General features: G+C 36.6%; 1 protein-coding gene across 4 annotated transcripts in view; it reads left to right on the top strand.

Annotated features, from left to right (window-relative positions):
• The first annotated feature begins 1,428 nt into the window (after positions 1–1,428).
• Positions 1,429–19,362, top strand: part of osbpl9 (oxysterol binding protein-like 9) — a 30,815-nt gene continuing 12,881 nt past the window's right edge. The window contains exons 1-9 of one of the 4 annotated variants that reach the window (XM_081349738.1): positions 1,429–1,584; positions 2,706–2,756; positions 4,296–4,374; positions 10,532–10,605; positions 14,603–14,698; positions 14,811–14,858; positions 15,947–15,976; positions 16,068–16,118; positions 16,747–16,785. In XM_081349738.1, the coding sequence (XP_081205864.1) occupies positions 1,474–1,584; positions 2,706–2,756; positions 4,296–4,374; positions 10,532–10,605; positions 14,603–14,698; positions 14,811–14,858; positions 15,947–15,976; positions 16,068–16,118; positions 16,747–16,785 (579 nt within the window). In that variant the 5' untranslated portion in view covers positions 1,429–1,473. Of the gene's footprint in view, positions 1,585–2,705; positions 2,757–4,295; positions 4,375–10,531; positions 10,606–11,664; positions 11,867–14,602; positions 14,699–14,810; positions 14,859–15,946; positions 15,977–16,067; positions 16,119–16,746; positions 16,786–19,362 lie in introns of those variants that run through there. The other 3 variants (XM_081349739.1, XM_081349740.1, XM_081349741.1) reach the window with 3 other exon arrangements.

Here is a 19,362-nt window from a genome sequence, read left to right as displayed (position 1 = left end):
CAGTATATACCACCACAAACACTGTTGGTTTTCATCATAAGCCATGATTCTATTGTATTCTATTTATGCACTGTGGAAAACAATATTTTGTACAAAGTAGGGTTATTATAGTTAACTGAAACCATACAAATCACTTTCCGTTCCTTAAATTAAAATAAACATTAACTGAAATAATATAGAATATAGGCCTATAAAAGAGCTTACACTTATTTTATTTCAGCTAGTTGCCAAAGCAACGTTTATTATTTTCATTTAGTTTAACTTGATGTATTACAATAACTACAACTAAAACTGAAAAACACACTTTATATTGCATATTTATATAGCAAAAAAACACTTTATATTGCATATTTAAAAAACGATATAAAATCATTTATATATTTTTTTATCACACACACACACACACACACACACACACACACACACACACACACACACACACACACACACACAAAAAAACGTTGGCTAAAATTACAATAAAACAGGAAAAAAATTTCAAAATATGAATAAAAATATATAGTAGGTGTATGTATATATATATATATATGAAGAGTTCAGATGCAAAAGCCTCTAAGTGCCATCTGAAATTTTCTTCTAGAATGATCATTTTTATCAAGCTTGTATATTTAAGTTCAATAATTTCACTTAAATTTCAATCAAAATTACCTATTAATTGCCATTTAAGTGAAATTACTTAAATATACAAGCAATATACAATACAAATATACAATATATATATATATACCTACTATATCTTTTTATTAATATTTTGAATTATTTTTTTTCCTGTTTTATTGTAATTTTAGCCTATATATATATATATATTATGTTACTGATTTTATGGCATAAAATGTCCTTGTTTCTAGTTCTTTATTATCAATCTTAATATGCAGAAGAATGAGTGTACAAATCACCACCCGTGCTTCAAGTAATGCATTTTCTTTATATAAAGAGTTTATTTTTTCATATAAAATTTGGCAATTCTATTGTGTAAAAAAATAAACACATTGTCTATATTGCTCTTAGTATAAAAAGCACAGATACAGATAGGCTAACAGTTTCACACAGCCTAAAACTATAACAGACTTTGACTAAACAAAAATCACAAGACTATCCACATTTAACCTAGCTACCCTGAAAAATGAAGTATTTTAAACAGTATTTGTCACAAATTCCCCAGACCTTCCAGTTTATTATAGGCTATGCATAGCTATAGTTTTCATAACTATTCAATTTCCACAGTTTGACCTGCTATTATTACTAATATTCATTTTGTGCCGCTTTGTTCAAAAGTCAATATACAAACATTATATATTGCACATATGTAACATCCAAGTTATTACTTCCAGAAGTCGTCCTTGTAATGACAGTTATTAAAGTAAACCATAGTTCAGCATGTGACGTCAGACGCACGGTTTTTCCTGCCGCGGCGCGCACTACTCCTCCCCGCGAGCGCTCAGGCAAAGTGTAAAAATGGCGTCCATCATGGAGGGGCCGCTGAGCAAATGGACTAACGTCATGAAGGGGTGGCAGTACCGCTGGTTCGTACTGGACTATAACGCCGGGTTGCTGTCATATTATACTGTAAGTCTTTCTTGAACGGCTGCGAGATATGAGAGAGGGTTGATCGCTTAGTGGCCCGTTCTACTATCGTTTATCAGGAAGGGAAACGAGCACTTGCAGGCCTGTCAGGAGTTGGGAATCTCAGCTGGTTAGGGCGGGGTTTGCTTGAGTGACTGCGACTTCAGCCAATCCAGGCTTTGCTGGGGAAGCCATTAGCCAATGAGCAGTTAGACTCGATGTGTTGCCAACAGGAAGGACACCTCCCTTGGAAAAAATGCTTACAGTAGTATAGTTTAGTTTGCACATTTTGAAGGGTTGAGGCGTTCACGTGTGACCGCTGTTTTTAACGCATTAGCTGCAGGGTATTAAATGTGTTAACGAATATGTCTAGCTTTCATTTCTACAATGTCTAGCATCCGAAAACATCTAGAATGTTCAAACACAAGATAAATAACGTTAGCTAAGCTAAGAGATGCTGTTGTTGTCAGTAAATCATCCACAGCTAGAGCTCTCATGTAAGGCATAGTTTTTTTTTCAGCCATTGATTGGTTATTGACACTGTCAATAAATGTTAAATGGGTAAAAATCATCTCTACTATCCTCTTGGTTTACTCTGACGCTAATACTGCATATAATATAATCAAAACAACAACTCGAACTGATTGTCAACTGACAAACTGTCAGATATAAAGCTGAAAGTGATACTTTCATATTATATATACGTATATACCTTTACCTTAATACACACACACACATTCATATATATATATATATATATATATATATATATATATATATATATATATATATATTTACAATTATATTTAGTGTGTGTGTGTAAATAGTTTATTCTAGTACCCCATTAAGTCTAAGTTATACTACCATATAATTATATGAATAATTTAAGAAGTATTATCAAATAGTATAATATAAAGGATGTCATATTAAAACGTTAAACGTTCTGCCATTTTTATACTGTATATTATAAAATCCAGGTTGGTTATTATTGCATGTATGGTCTTTGACCCAACATATCAATTTGTGAATTTTTTTTAATCTTCTTCATCAAAATGAGAAGTATTTCAGCACTGTGTTGGTCATTAATCAAACCAATCTTTTTATCACTCTGTCTCCTCCTTCAGTCCAAGGACAAGATGATGCGTGGCTCTAGAAGAGGCTGTGTGCGACTTCGGGTGAGAAGCTTTCTTTATTGTTAAAGCATGACTAGGTTGAATCTGGTCTCACTCCTTTTTTTCCTGTCCATCATTTCAGTGATTAACTCATGTCTGTGCTTGTCCTCATTCTGACTATTATTCTTGTTTGGCTATACTATAAATTTCACCCTGGCTGCCCTTGAGAATCTGCCATCAGGATATTATAGCATGGATGAAGAATTTCCAATAAGTATGTGACATGATTTTATGGCTAATACATTGTATTTTTAATAGAGTTAGAATGCATCTATTAGTGAGTCCCTACGGTGTCTTATAATAGGGGTTCAGGTCTGGGTTTTGAGCAGAACTTTGCAGTTCTTCGACATCAGATTTAGTCAAACATTTCTATGTAGGCCTCGCTTAGTATACAGGAGCATTGTGATATTAGAACAACAAGGGCCCTTCCCAAAAATGTTGCATACGGTCTTTATATAGTTTAGTATTAAGATTTGTTTGACTGGAATTATTAGAACCTCACACAAACCAGTGTTTATTTGCGTCTTGTTCATGAGGTGAGTGAAATGCCTCACCAATTAAACACAATGCTGTGAAAACTCTTCACCAGCAGATGGCACACTCTTCATCTTAATATGCAGAGGACAATCATGAAATGTGTAGATTTAATGCAGAGGAGAATTGTTATAATATAGAGAATAGAATTAATGTGTTAAACTTAAGGCTACATGGTATTGTAAGTATTTTAGTCGTAGTCTACTGCTTAAAAACAGACTAGAGACAGTAAAATACATTATCACACGTTTTATGTTCCTAATCCCTTTAATGCCAATAGTAATGCTTCATTTTAGATGGCTGAAATTTCTGACAAGTGTTTGTTAAAAGGTTTTGTGTATCTCCTGTAATGTATTGCACAGCTTTAATTAATGTCGTAAATAAGATATTGATTCTTGTCTGAGAGCGAGTCAACTTAAATTTAACCAGACGTTAAAAATTCTTTGGGCGTTGGCTTATTTTTCTCAAGGCCTGTGGTCTGATCTGCTGTGAGCCGTTCTTGCTCTCTTCCTCTCAGTTACCAGTTAAAGCACTGCTTGGTACGTCTGTATTTCAAGTTAAAGTGTAGTTTCCTTTTATATTTTCAGTGTTTTCTTTAATAAACCCCTGGCATGTTTTCAGGCCACTCTCTTTAATGTTTTATGTTATTATATATATCTGTTGTGGTGGTTCAGCAGGGATGAAAGAGTTAATAGTCGCATGTTTTTCCTCTGGTCCTGGAATACTTACAGAATGTGCTGCAGTTTCTCTCTCTCTCTCTTTCTCTGTCCTCCTTTCTCAATTTACATCTCCTTCCTCTTTCTCTCTTTTCTTTTTCCCTCCCTTCCTGCCTTGTTCCCCTCTCCCTTTCTTTCTTTTTATCTCCCTTACTCCACCCATTCTTTCCCACCCCTTTTCTTCTCTCCTCATGTGCGTAAGGGAGTGAGGCAGAGGAACGTAGAGAAAGAGAGAGCAGGGAATGACGTGTCCCTCAGTCTGAATGGCTTTCGCTGCGTTTCTTTTTTGCAGGGAGCTGTGATAGGAATTGATGACGAGGACGACAGCACTTTCACCATTACCGTGGACCAGAAGACTTTCCATTTTCAGGGTGAGGTCTCCGTTCTCTTGTTCTTCTGGGGCTTTGTCTCGTCCATCTCCTCTCTCATCTTCTGTTCTTTGGCACCTCTCGCCGTGATGCTTTTAACCAATGTGTAAAGTGCGGCCATCACGTGTGCCTTGTCTGTCTGTCTTGCTCTCTCTCTCTCCCTCTCTCTCTCTCTCTCCATGCTCCTCGTCCCTCCTCTCCTCTTTCCACTCTGTTTATTTTTGCTCTTGCTTACTCATTCTCCCCCACATGCTCTTTTTCATTTTGATTTTAAAGAGGATTATGACATCAGTAACCAGCGTTCTAATGCAAACACGTCCCACACTTAACTCGCATCAGTCGCGCGCATCCAATCCACATCCATTAGGCCTGGTGCATTTGTCTGGCTTATCTCTTGCGACCACGGACCGGGATGATCTGCAGATTTCATAGCTTTAAGAATTGAGTTCGGAGGCTCTCGGATTGAATTTCTGCTGGAGCTGGAAGAACTCTTGGAGAAACGGGGTAGGACAGACAGTGTCACCGCAGGGTTACGCAAGGCTGCTGGCTGCTGAGCTCCAGGTTTTTAGCCTCTAGCCTCCACCTTCTCTCACTGGCTCATCCGTCCTCCTCCACCCCCCCTTCGCATCCGCCCTGCCGGGGGTGCGTTCACTCTCCCCATGCCCTCACCCACTGCTATGTTCCGACACTGTATGCTGTGGCTTTACAGTAAGAAGGGTAAGGTCACGCTCTGCTGTGACTCGTCTGATTGCATCTTCCGGAGTGACCGTTCATTATTGCAGTTTGCTTTGTTTAGTCTCGAGCATGCTTGATTTATTTACAAATGGAGTTGGCTGGTAGTATTTACTTTGAGTGTGTTATTCGTTCTCAAGAGTTACAGGTTTTGAAAATGCGTACCTCGCGGGACCATATATAGTATTTTTAGATTATAGTTTCTATTCATTAGTGATCATTTTAGGCTCATTCCACCCCGCGATCAGTCTTGTTGCTTTATCGCTCATATTGGAATGGAGGTATTCTTTTTGTCTTTATTAATTTTCACTTTGACCTGTAAAATTCATTGCCGACCTCTGGAGTATTATGTCAGTTGTGCGATTATATGCCAATCCAATTCTTTTTTTTTTTTTTAAATGGTGGGATAGCATAACTCGACCTGCCATGTCTAATTTCCTGTTGTGCGTTTACATAGTGTATTTCTATGAGTGTGTAGCGCAGGCTTCGTTTTCAACAATCTCTTCATACCATCCACCTCTCTAGATCCTCAGGGACTCATCCTATCAGTTTTCCTATCACCATTCTGCAGGAGTCATTTACCCTACAGCGGAAATGGTTTTGTGCCTCCTGTCTTAGTTATTTATGGCATTTTCTTTAAGGTTAGAGTGCCATGTTGGGTTCAGAATGGTATATCCTTGAGTAAAGTTGTTTATTTTGTTGTGGACATGAGCAAATGAAGATTTGAATATTGTTGTTGTTATTAATATTATTCCTATTAGTCTCAATGATAAATAAATCAATATATGAAACGGAATATCCAGTTACTCGAGGGAATCTTCAATTAATTTCCCTTTCATTTACTGTATTAAATGTAAATACTCACATTATACGAATAGAACAGTAAAATGTAATTAAATGTTTGTTTTTCATATAAATTTTTTTTTTCGTTACTTTAAAGTGGCCTCAATGATAGATGTTCTTTCTTATGTCGCAAAGACCTGACTTACTTTAGCATTCTTTTAAAAATAAATGAATACTTTTATTCAGCAAGGACACATTAATTCCACAATTCCAGTCAATTCTTATTGACTTCACAATCTCTGAGAGTCAGGGTCAGGGTAGGCAGTCCTGCTGGTAAATAAAATTGTGTTTTCAAGGTATCAGTTTGCTACAATGATTTCTTCTGAGAAAAGCCTAGATGCTGGATTTGAGTTTGTGTGATTTGCATGATCTTTAGCTATTTCCTTTGGTGTTGTCTTTACAGCCTTTTGCAGATGGCTGAGCTTACCAGTTTGTTGCACAATGGTCTATTAATGTGATTTATCGATTTGAGATTTACACGTCCCTTGACATTGTGTTGTTTTACGGCTTATTTCAATGTACCGACAGTCACCGGATTACAGTACGTCACTTCTCAGACATTCCAAGACCCAACAAACGCCAATTCAACATGTTCAGTCTGCGAAAACAAGCACCAACCAACGGCAGCAGATGCTAACAAGGGTAACACACTGATCTTACAAAACCAGACGAACGTGTCTGTTGCTGTTGTTTCATGCAGAGCTTTTTCTATCTAGATGGTTGTGCTGGTTGTCCAGGATAAGTTTGACTTTGTGACACATTATTAACATTATTGTTGTGATTTTGCTGTGTTTTTGGTCAGTGCAGAGGGGAGTGATTTGTAAAGTGAGATGTGTTCAGATTAAACCTAAGCGAAGCTGTGCTGTGGTTTTCTTGTTTTGACATGAAATATCATCAGGATTATATCAAGCTGCCAACTGGGCTTAAACCAAATAGCATGCTGTTAAATATTACATTGTAAAACTCTAGAAATACACTATCAGGATGATAAAAAAGCAATGTAAGCTTGAACTTTCATATCTGTAGATGTAAGAATGTAGTTAACCTCCCCATTCAGCAAGATGCATTTGAGAATTAGCGGTTAGGTTGAACGGTCAGGATGGGTATGGAGAGGTTCACACAATGCAGGCCGCAGAGGAACTGTACTTGCTATTTAGAGGACCATCCATAATTCATCATATTCTTCTGTGGCCCAGTATCAGCCCTGCCTGAAAGCCCCTTTATTTTCTCTGAGCTAAAAGCCTCTACCTGTCTTCCTCTCAGACACTTGACTGGAGAGGGGAAAAAACAGAAGGCATTTAAAAGCTCCCAGCTTCAGACACTGAGCTCCTGTTGGCAGTGGATCAACATTTGCATTCATGCTCCTGAGGGGAAAGAAATAACAGAGAGGGAGAAAAGACGTGGAGCAGTTGAACGGAGGAAGAATGAGCTACTGGTGTGTGTTTTTCTCTGTCGTCAAACTCTCGTGTTTCCGCAGGACAGAGCTGGCAGGGGAATGATGCAGGGAGTCACATGGAAGCTGCAGTGAGTTTAGGAGAGACTGCAGGAACGCAGCATTTTGGAGATCTTGCCCACCGACACTTTTTCATACTGTAGATTTAAGGCAGCAGCAGCACACTATGTTTTCTGGAGACTGCAATGGATGCACACACTAGGAATGCACAATAAATCTGTTATTATTTATTTATTTATTTATTGATGTCAGTTTTGGAAATGTATCGGCTAATATTAGACATCTAATTATATTTTCCTTATTTTTACATTTAGATGACCTTTCCCATAATGTAATGCTCACTTAAAGTTGATCTTTAAAATACTAATTTTTAATAATCATGTTAAAATCAAATCTTTAAATGATTGTCCTTGTTTTTTATAATCTTGTAATGGCTAAATTCACTCGTAGCATTGATTTTAAATTTTAGTTTGATTTTAGTTTTAAAAAATAGTACACTACCATTTAAGAGTTTAAGGTTATTTTTTTTAAACCATTTTTCATCAAAGATGCGTTAAAGTGACAGTAAAGTCTTTTACATTGTTACAAAAGATTTCTTTTTCCAATAAATGCTTTTTTTTTTAGCTTTCTATTCATCCTGAAAATAAATATATCATAGTTTCCACGAAAAAATATTAAGCAGGACAACTGTTTTTAACAATGATCATAATATTTTTTTTTTCTTGAGCAGCAAATCAGCAAATTAGAATAATTTCTGAAGGATCATGTGACACTGAAGACTAAAGTTATGATGCTGAAAATTCAGCTTTGCCATCACTGGAATAAATTACATTTGAAAATATATTCCAATAAAAATCAGTTATTTGTAATAATATTTCACAATATTAGTGTTTTTACTATAATAAATAAATGTAGTCTTGGTGAGCATAAGAGACTTTTATACCAACCTCAAACTTTTGAATGCTAGTGTTTATATTATAATTTTAACATCAGCCATTTATTATTTTATTGGCTATGACATGAAAAAACCATTTGCTTATTTGTGTCAGGCCAGAATAATATATATATATAGGCTATATATCATCCTCAACATGCTCTAATTGTTTTTGGCTCCTCTGACTGTAACTCTTTGTTTCACTGTTCTTTAACATCATATAGCTCAGTAGCAAGTCTGGTGGAGACATCTCGCTGTTTGACATCAGCTGCTAGTGCTGAAGAAATGCTTTTAAAGTTGATTAGGTTTAAATGGACTTTGATAAATTATGAGACATTTTGTTTGAGTGCTTAGGTCTCTCTCTTTTTCTTGCATACTGCTGGGGTGTCATTAGAAGGTCACATTGCATAAGGTGCCCTCATTCCATTCTGAAGTCCACCATTGCTCTCCAGAGACACACTCCACGTTTCTCTCAGTATATAGGGTAGAGATGAGGAGGAGAGCATTTAAAACTAAATAACATTGTGCAAAATATGTGATGATGACATAAGTTAGCACTCATGCATTTGCTCAAGGCACATTCAGTTCAAGTAGACAGCAGTTAAAGTGTGCATTTCTTTGATATTTTTTTGGATTGGATTTGGATTACTTTATTATTAATTTATAACATTTTATTCATACTTTTTATTTCATGTTGTCCTCAGGGTGTTGCTGTGGTCTTTAGGCCAGTTTTAGCATGTCCTCATTGCCAAATAACGGACAAGTGCAGTGTTTTGTAATCAACTCTACTACCTCTCCTTGTGAAACCTCATTGGCTAGCGAGAGGAGTTAGCTTGGCATCAAGCGTCATGTGATCTCCACTCCCGCACCAGTAGCCCAGGGAGGGGCCATGTTTGTTTTGGACTCTGAGTCTCACACGGATCTAGGACATTGATTTCAAGCATGTTCCATAGATGTGGGATGGCTTTTGTGGTCCTGTGCGAACGAACGCTGCTGTACTTTACAAGCAGGTAAAGGGAACTAAAAGTTCTCTTATCTTCTTGAAGATACTAATCTACTTGTGTTTTTTGCTATTTCTGTCTAATGTGTATTGATTATTAACCGATTCAGTGTATGTGTAACGCTGCTGTGCCTAAAGGTTGTTAGATCATATATAAGGTTGCCTCTATACACACAAATTAGGGGTTTGAGTCGTGATTTTAGATTTTCTGCTGAGCTTTGCACCTTCATCCATCAAAGTATCTCATGTTGTGTCTCATATCTCATGTTGTCAGTGCTGTTTTTCAGATGGTCCCTTGGGAAATGATTATGTATGTTTAATGGCTATTAGATAGACAGAGAGAGATTTAGTCTTAATGTCTGTCTATGAACTTTGTGTGGTACCTTCTCATGCCAAACATCAGATCAAGCCTTGGGTTTGATTTGCCACTTGCTGTGAACTACAGTTAGTCATTTTTAAAACTGGCTATTTACTCTTTCTCGTCATTTCTTGATGCTTTATTATTTTCTTTCTGTCATGAACATACTTGTTTACATAGAAAGTGGATGGATAACAGTGGCTCTCAAGCTCCAAAAAACTCTTTCTTTTTATTTTAAGTCTTCTAATGTCATATGATAGCTTTTTTTTTGAGAAACAGACCAAATTTAAGTAATTAGGCCTACTTACTGAAAATCATCTTCTTTACGCAAGCTCATAAATCTTATTCTTGCAAGAGTATCAGGTAAACAATTGAATAAAGTTCAATAGAAGGAATAAAATCCTGTTTTGAACAACATATGAACATGAATGAAGACTTTTCTTTATCAGACATTCCTTTTAAATGTACACTTTATAGTTTTATGCTTGTAGATCTTTTGAACAGCAGAGGCTGTGTTGTTGTTTTTTAGGCCTGAAATGCTATTCCTCTTTTCTACAAGAAACTCCATTATGAGCATTACCATTTCTTTACTCAAGAGCAGAGGCTTTAATTTGTGTTTGTTTAATTTCCTGTTTAACTTGCTACAACCCTGTCTTGTCTTCTTGAAACTCTCCCTGTTTTCGTTAAGGAAAGCCAGATACGACAACAGAGCTGTAGTTACCGTTGTCACATTTACAGTTCCACGGCAGAGTCATTCTCCACTCTCCATTTCATGCGCCGTGTGTTTGCAGTCTGTCTGCTTATTACTAATGGATGTGTTTTTGGATATTTTCCCCTCAGCCCGTGACGCAGATGAGCGGGAGAAGTGGATTCATGCCTTAGAGGGGACGATTCTACGCCACACCCTTCAGCAGGTAACAGCCACATCTAGGTCACATGATTACACCTCAGTCAAGTAAAGAACCTTCTCTATAATATGCATTACATTTTTGGGGGATGTTTTGTGACTTTTATTCCATGTCTGTTCATTTTGAGGGCAACTATGTGCTTTGTGATGTACTCCTAAGATCTGTAAAGTAAAAGTTTAGTAATGTTTTATGTAATATTAGTATTGGAGGGTTTTTTGTCTTACAGTGTTTAAAAATTATAAAATCGATTTTAAAAATGAATATAAAAATGTATTGCCTTTACCAACTCCCAACTGTTTAAGAAGAATTTTGTAATGAAATTTAGTAAGAAGTAATGGAATTTTTTTTACATTTTCATCAATGGCGTAATCCCTCGAGTGTGGTTTCTTCAAGTTATGATGGAATTTTTTTTATTTAGAAGATAAGTATGCATCAGATTTCTGTTTCAATAGGAAATTGACATTCTGTGTTGGTCAGTTGTGACCGCATAGTCAGTCAAAGGAATGTCATTTTCCTCAAGTATAGAAATGTGTCCTCCCTTTTGACTGTTGTTCTTAAAACATAAAATGTTTTAATTTGAGTTAGTGAAATATTTGCTTTTTTAAGAATCTGAAAACTACAAAAAAAGGCCTGAAAAGAGATTTTGAGGGTATTGAATGCACTTCGGTGGAAACCAGGACAGGCTGAGACAAGCATGCGTTTTTACTTTCATTTCTCTCTTCATTTTTTCCTCATTTCTTGTAAATAATTTGATGATTTTTCTGGCTTACTTTTGTCCTCTACCTCTGTGTTCTTTTTCCCCTCATTCTTTTCTCTCAAAGATCTCCGTTCCATTTCCACCTTAGCTCTATGTAAAAAAATAAAATAAAAAACCTGCTGACTGGCAACTGCGTGTACCTACTCGCAGAGTGTGTGCAGCTATCCGGTCACATGATCTCTGACAGCCAATCACAGCTTTGCTTATTCAGGCAGCCCCTGTGCAGCAGTTGGCAGATCCAATCACAGCAATGTATTGTGTTTTCTACAGTCTGTAATGCTACTTTTTCTTCTGCTTTTTTTTCTTATGAGGAAGTCCTCTTTCTGGTCAAGGGTGGTTTAAAGAACGGCTCTGAGTTTAGACGACTTAGCCAATAGGTGCTTGTTCACCTTAAATGCCCCTCCTTTAGAGGGGGAACTTACAGGAAAGGGTGTGTGGACTGATACAGAAAGTGTTTCTCAGAGTTTGGATCAAATTTGTGGAGGAATGTCCTGCAGTGGCAAGAACCGAGTGAGTATCTTTGTTTTGTTGAAGTTTACTGATGCGTTAAATGGGTCACACTCTGTGTATGAGTGTGCACAGGTAGGGGTGGGTGTGCGTGTGTGTTTATGAAAGTAGGGAAGCATCTGTTTGTGCAAATAGAGAGGGCACGGGGCACAGTTGAATGTGTAGTTACTTTTCTACTTGACTTGTGATTTGTAATCCCAGCCATATCATACGTGTACAGTCTGTGTTGCCATAATAGCGCACATGACTTGTGGTTTTGCTTTTCAAATGTGACACTGGTGGGTTTATCTCCTAAAATGCATAAAGATAGCCTATACACCTCAGCTTGCTCAGTTCAGTTATAATGAAACTCTTCTCTCTGCTGTTATGTTAGTTGTTCAGATTTTCTGCTATGAGTCAGACTGAAGGAGTAAGTCAATGGGAACAGCTTCCTGTCTGTACAATCTGTATTTTTAGGTATGGGTTAACCTGTTAACAGCTACCATGTAGCCTAGCTCTCAGCATGCCACAGCTTTTTTCTGCCAGGCACAGGATAAAATAATTATGTAATGCTCTCTGAGGGTCGCAAATGCTTGTTAAAAGGTATTTCTGTAATTTGTTCATACCAAAACAGCGGATTTCAGGGCTGCTGGGAGGTGGGATGTTTATGGTGCCTGTAGGATATGACCAAGCATATGTTCCTGAACTTAACTGGTAGAGAATTTTGATTCAGTTCCCTGGGAACATGCACTCTGAAAAAAGCGATTTCCAGATACATATCATACAGTTGAGAAATAAGAAATATCATTTAAGTCAGAAATACTAGTTAACCTATGATGTTTTTCCTGGCATTTTGTGACTTTCTAATTTAAGGTAACAAACATGTGGACACTCTGATGTGTTCTGGAATGTGCTTTCAAAATTTCTATTTTGTTTGTTATGATATATCAGTTTGACCCGTATATTTCATTTGTTTAAAAAATGGTTACAGTACTGTACAGTACTAATGAGAATGTGTTCAACAATTTTGTTAAAGTTATAAAAAGTTGTTAAATACAGTTTAAAGTCAAATGTATTTTTGTAATGTGTGAGAAGTATTAATGTTTAATAGTTTTTTTTTTTTTTTTTCTGTTTTTCTCCATGATTTTTGGTGAATTGTATTGAATCCAATTACAATCCATAATGATCGAACCCAACTTTTTACCATAATACAACGATAATAACCTTTTGGATAAATATAGTTTAGCCACATAGAAGAGCAGCACTGTAGCTGTTAAGATGCTTCGATGATCAAAGGTACTCAAAAGCAAGCATGAATACTTGGCTAGGTAATATGCCTGTTGAGTGTACTGTACCTGCGACCTTGCATTACTGTTACGCTTGCTAACCCCAGCTACTAGCTAGTTATAACTATGCCAACAGTTTAGAAGTAGGCCTATATGCTATTGTATTCACTAAACTCTGCTTCGGCATGACTAGTTTATGCATCTGCCTGCTATATTCCTCTTGTGACAATGCTAAGAATGTAACATCCATTTGTGAATTGTGTTACGAGTTGTCACAATATTTCTTGCTTTCATTCTAGCTGTTAATTATTCCTGCCTTTACTGCTTAGGGTGTTCATTTTAGCAGGACTGAATGTTTCATAAAAACACTCCCATAATTCAGGTACAAACAAGCTGCAAAACTCTTTTGTGTTTCCACATACATGTGTTGGCAGTCGACTCAACGAATCACATGGTTTCATACTGATATTCCACTTAACCTTTGATTCCTGCACGGATTTGCGTCACTTATGCAGACTTTGACCTATTTTTTTTTTTTTTATGTTTACAATTTTGAGGGACGGTTAGCCGCCCATGGCTTTTCTTCATTTTCCTATGCAGTTCAGTTCCACCAGTCTCCGGCGTGGGGGCTTTTGCAAGGGTCGACAAGAAGCAAAGCTCACGGCAGTGACCCCCAGACCAGGAAGTACCTCTCTTATATAGGCTACTGCCAACATTGCCTCTGCCTGTTGCCTCAAATACCACCTGGACTAGCCGCTATTAGCTTTAGTCTTTATTCTGAAAGTTTAACTGAAATGTCTAGATTATCTTAAGGTTATAGTTGTGGTTATGCTACATGTAAAATAAGGAAATGTGGTTTGCTGTTCTTATCAAATTTCCTGACTTGTTTTACAGTAATAATATTAAACTGCTTAGTTGGTTACATGGAAGCTGTTTTAAAGTTTTAGTGTGAATTCTCTTGTGTAATTCTCTGAATTTGTGTGTGATGTGAGTTAAGAAAGGACATGTGTAATGGGAGGGGTTTGATGGCATATATAGCATGTTCTGTAGAAAGTGGTTTATGTGTGAAATGCTTAATCGACAAAGATGATTTGAAGATTTAAATCAACACCTAAACAAACAATTTTGTGAATATTTGCTAGATGTCTGTTCTGTGTGTGTGCTGAAAAAAAATTGTGCTTGTACATAGTCCTAGCTGTGTAATTAGGATAAAAACAAAAGTTTTGCTTATTTGCTTTAACCTTGAATTGCTTGAATCAGTTACATTGAAGAGGAATTAGAAATGTTCAGTCCCTCTCAGGGTCTGTTGTCTAATTGTGTAATTCAGTTAAAGCTGTTAGAGAGAAATGTGAACAGGCAGGGAGCAGTTCTGCTTGGTTCCTTTCGAAAGCAGAACATGACAGTTTAGGACACCATGGAAGCTTTTATACACTGGAATAGGACTGAAACTGATCCCTCTCACTTTCACTTGCAGGAGGCAGAAACAGGATTCGTTCCCAGCGTTCAGGACTTCGACAAGAAGCTAGCCGAAGCGGACGCGTATTTGCAGATTTTGATCGACCAATTAAAAGTAAGGCTATCGTAAGACCTCATTATGACTCAAAAGAGCCTTGTATTTTGAGTTGATGTATCGTTGTTCACATACACGACTGTCTAATTTCTGTTTTCGTTGCATCTTCTAGCTCTTCGATGAAAAGATAAAAGATTGCAAGGAAGATGAGTCACGCAGAGTAAGACATGAACATTTTTCCGTATCATCAGTAGTCCATCTTCTGTCAGACAGTATATAGCAGAGACGGTCCACTTAAATTACAATGAGAGGAATTGAGACGCCCAATATGGTGGCTCTATTTAAGGATGTCCCACCTTCCAAATAAAAGAGCTAATCGACCAAGTCATGCAAATGAAATGTAGAAAAGTATTGTGCCAAGCTAAGTTAAGCTTGTGGCTTGCTAACTGAAAACACAAAGAAAGGGATGTTTATGTTTAATTTGACAATTTTCAGCCTTGGTAATATGTGATATGTTATTTAAAAGGCATTAAAGGGGTCATCAGATGCCCATTTTCCACAAGTTGGTATGATTCTTTAGGGTCTTCATGTAAAGTTTGTAACATACGTTGGTTAAAATTCCTCAATGGTTGAGTAAAACAACACCCTTTTTACCTCCTCAAAAACAGCTCTGTTCACAGCGACCCTTTTTCTGTGCATGTCTCTTTAAATGATAATGAGCAACTGCTCACATGACATCATATTGCTCAGAAAATACAAACGGCTTGATTATTGAGTGTTTAGACTTTGAGGATTAAAAAAAAAGCAGTAAATGGATTTTTTGCATTGTATTGTGGTTGTTTTCACACATTGCAAAGACACATTTATATGCAAACACCATATAAAAGTGAATTTTGGATCCGATGACCCCTTTAACATTTTTATTGTTACAAATAAATAAACTATTGAGCTATTTTTAATCATTACTAATTAGGAACTAATTGAAATACCAATATAAAGTTGTCTGAGCAAATGGAATTGCTTTGGAATGGAATGGGGGAACAGGTAACTGCTATAAAATGTAAATTTATTGTATATTAAAATTTCCATATGCAAATTTCAATTCAACGTAATGAAATGCTAAAGATTCTTCAGATACTACATCCAGAGAGTCACATGTTAAGCCTATTTAGGGGATGAAAGTCATTTGATCTCAGGCTTTCATTTCTGCTTTAAGGTTTTGTTAAGGTGCATCTTTGTTTATAATCCAAGGGAATTTTACAAATCTAACTGAAGCTGTCCTTTTCTTCTTCATTGTCCAATACACAGAAAATTGAGAACCTGAAGGACACGACTTGTGTAAGAGTGTCTGCACCTTCACCCTCGTAATGCATTTTAGATCTGATTTTGGCAGTGTAATGCATTTTCATTTCTTGTTTTTCTTTTTTAGAGTATGGTAGAGTCCATCAAACATTGTATCGTTCTACTACAGATTGCCAAGGTAAAAAACGCTTGTCTCTTAGGCTCATAATGTGAATGCACCCGTGTTTCGTCTGCCCACTGTGTTAATATTTGTCTTGTCCAACCCAACCTGTAATTTTCCAGAACCCTGTTAATGTTTATTTTGCCAAGATTATGAACATTCCAGCAGGTACCATATGGTTTTAAGAGGTGATTCTCCTACACTTAGGCCACATTCACACAGCAGCAGAAAATGGTTGTCAGTCTTGTTTTACAGTGCTAAATATGGTTACATGTTGACCTAAACATTTGACGGATAAACTTCCATCTTAATTGGGCAAAAAACATTGTTTCGAATGTAAAATAAGACCTGGTGTTATAGAAGTTGCCATCTTTGAGTTATTTAATTCACCGACTTCAGCAGACAGTATTTGGCTCACTAGTGTAAGCTGTACTATGAATGGACCTGTTAGAAAATACGGTTGACAATCCCAAACGCTGACTGTGTGAACGTAGCCTAAATGATTCAGGAGGTTAAAATACCTCAAGTAGCCATTGTTATTGCTTCAAATTAAAGCAGAGACAATTTGCACCATCTTTTGTGGCTTTCTCCCAGCTGTGGAGTTGCCTTATTTCTCAATTTGTGTTTTCTTTTTTAAAATTTGAAGGATCAAAGTAACGAACAGCAACACGCAAACGGACTTATAGTAAGTTTTAACATTACTCAGCAATGAACTAGTCTAAATCAAACGGTGCTACTGTTCTCTCTTCCACTGAAATCACATTTTCTCTTCAGTAAAATTGAATCGAGATGTGCATGACCTTGATCTGAGGGCTCCGCCCACCACATCTACGTCTCTCTATTTTTCTCTCTGCTTTCATTTTTCTCACTCTTCCTGTCGGGTAATTCTGGGTCTGTCCTTACCTATGGCCACCATTAACAACAAACTTAAACCGCAATAGAGAAATATCTCTGACAGTGTGATTGAACCAAAACTGTGAAAGACAACACACACTTGCACACAGAATTATCATTGATTTTCCATGGTCATACATGCTATTGAACCATGTAGGACAAATTGATGCGGTCTATTACGACCTACCCAGAGGCTCTCATCAGATCAATAACCACCAAGGCTAGTGCTGGAGTGACGTAATCACCAATTACATTTAACCCTCCTCTTTAGTTTGAGTTGGATTTGGCTAAAAACAAAAAACTAATGTAACATTCATATATCCCCCTAGTTTCACAGACAAGGCTTAAGCCTAGTCCCAGACTAAAATGCATGTTTGAGCTGTCTTAACTGAAAGCAACTTGCACTGACATATCTTACAATATGATTTGTATGAAGATGCACTCCGTAATGTTTTTTTTTTTATATATATATGTTTATAAAAGCTACTTAAATGCTCCAATTAAACTAAGGCCTAATTCTGGCTTAATCTAAGCCCTGTCTGTGAAACCGGGCCATGAAGTTGAATGCACATCATAGAAGTTGTTTGAGCTAGGGATGCACTGATATGAAAATTTTGGCCGATACGCTAACCGATAATTCTTTATATTTGAAAGCCGATAACCGATATATTGCCCGATAAATCTAAATCCAAATTTGTACGCAATTTTTGAGAGTCTAATTACATAAACAAATGTCACCATTAAAAGCCATGTCCCAAGCACACAATTATAATGTTCTCATTATAATTTTATGTAGCCTATATGACAGACTTATGTGCTGCACCTGTTGCACTTAACTGTATTTTCCTTTTTTGAAGTTATTCCAATCATATTTCATGCAATTCATAACCATCATGGCAAACAGTGCGCATCTGAAGTGCCTCAGATGAAGGAAATAATCCATTATTTATCTGCTTTAATTAATAAATTAATTAATTCATCCTAATTTTCTTATCGGGCCGATAACAATAACATTAAATATCAGCCAATACCGATATGGTGGCCGATATAATGTGCATCCCTAGTTTGAGCACAAAAAGTTAGTTTGAAAATGCAAACTTAAGTGACTCAAAAACAAAATGTTGTGTTCTGTTTTGGGGATTTGAGATTCTTCCCTCGGAGTCTGTGATTGCTGTCTTTTTGCCGCTGACCTGAGTGTCTTTGCTTCTTGATTTAATCTCATTCTAATGTTTATGTATTTCCTGCAGAACTCTAATTGCTCCAATGAGCTTTTAATTTAGAGCGGCAGCCTCTGTTATGGTACAACAAAACACGGATTATTCAGAACAATAAATAATTGTGATTAAATCCTTTAAAATTCCCTGTGCAGAAAAGCCCCTCCAAACTCATTTCACTCATTCCCTTGCATGTTTTTTTTTTCTCCCTTGTGTTTTCATGTAGAGTTACCTCACCGCTTTGATGTTAGTGTTTCACAGTGCATGCTGGATAGAGATTATTTATCTCTCTGCGTTGCCTATTTATTTTGTAATACTCGGGATTATGGGCTAGTCTTGTCGTCATGGACGCAGAGCTTAATATCTTCGTATCTGAGTCTGTGCCGACTGACAGACGCTCAGTGTTACCGTATGGCAGAGATTGACACACAGTGATTTTTGTATATTAAGAAGATTCAGTGTGATGGACATGGGCCACAGCTGTGAGGTTGCTCAGTTGGACACAGTGCATTATAAAGCACTGAATCTGATTCACTACTTTACTTCAAATCTTTCTCTTGAATATTAAATCCTCATTGATTATTTGTGTCTCTGTGTAGAAAAAATATGTACATAAAATAGTTAAAAACAACATGAAATGATATTTGTAATGCATGTAACCTCCATAATATGACATATTACTCAGTCTAGTAGAATACTTCGAGGGAAATAATATAGAGATCTTGAGTGAAAATGTCTCTTATGGCTCATCACCAAGGCTGCATTTATTTGACCAAAAATACAATAAAAACAGCAATATTGTGAAATATTATGTCAATTTAAAATAATTGTTTATTTGAATATATTTTCAAATGTAATTTATTCCAGTGATGGCAAAGCTGAATTTTCAGCATCATTACTCCAGTCTTCAGTGTCACATGATCCTTCAAAAATCATTCTAATATGCTGATTTGGTGTTCAAAGAATATTTATGCTTAATATTTTTGTGGAAACCATGATCCATTTTGTCAGGGATCTCTGATGAATAGAAAGTTCAAAAGAACAGCATTTATTTGGAATATCATTTTTTTTTGTGACAATGTAAAAAGTCTTTACTGTCAATTAACCCTTACGCTTAACAAAATTTGCACTGTTTATCACACTAGTGTGCTTTA

This window comes from Scardinius erythrophthalmus (assembly GCF_964197995.2).
Source record: "Scardinius erythrophthalmus genome assembly, chromosome: 20".
In the NCBI taxonomy this organism is placed as follows: domain Eukaryota; kingdom Metazoa; phylum Chordata; class Actinopteri; order Cypriniformes; family Leuciscidae; genus Scardinius; species Scardinius erythrophthalmus.
This window is presented reverse-complemented; position numbering and strand designations above follow the sequence as displayed.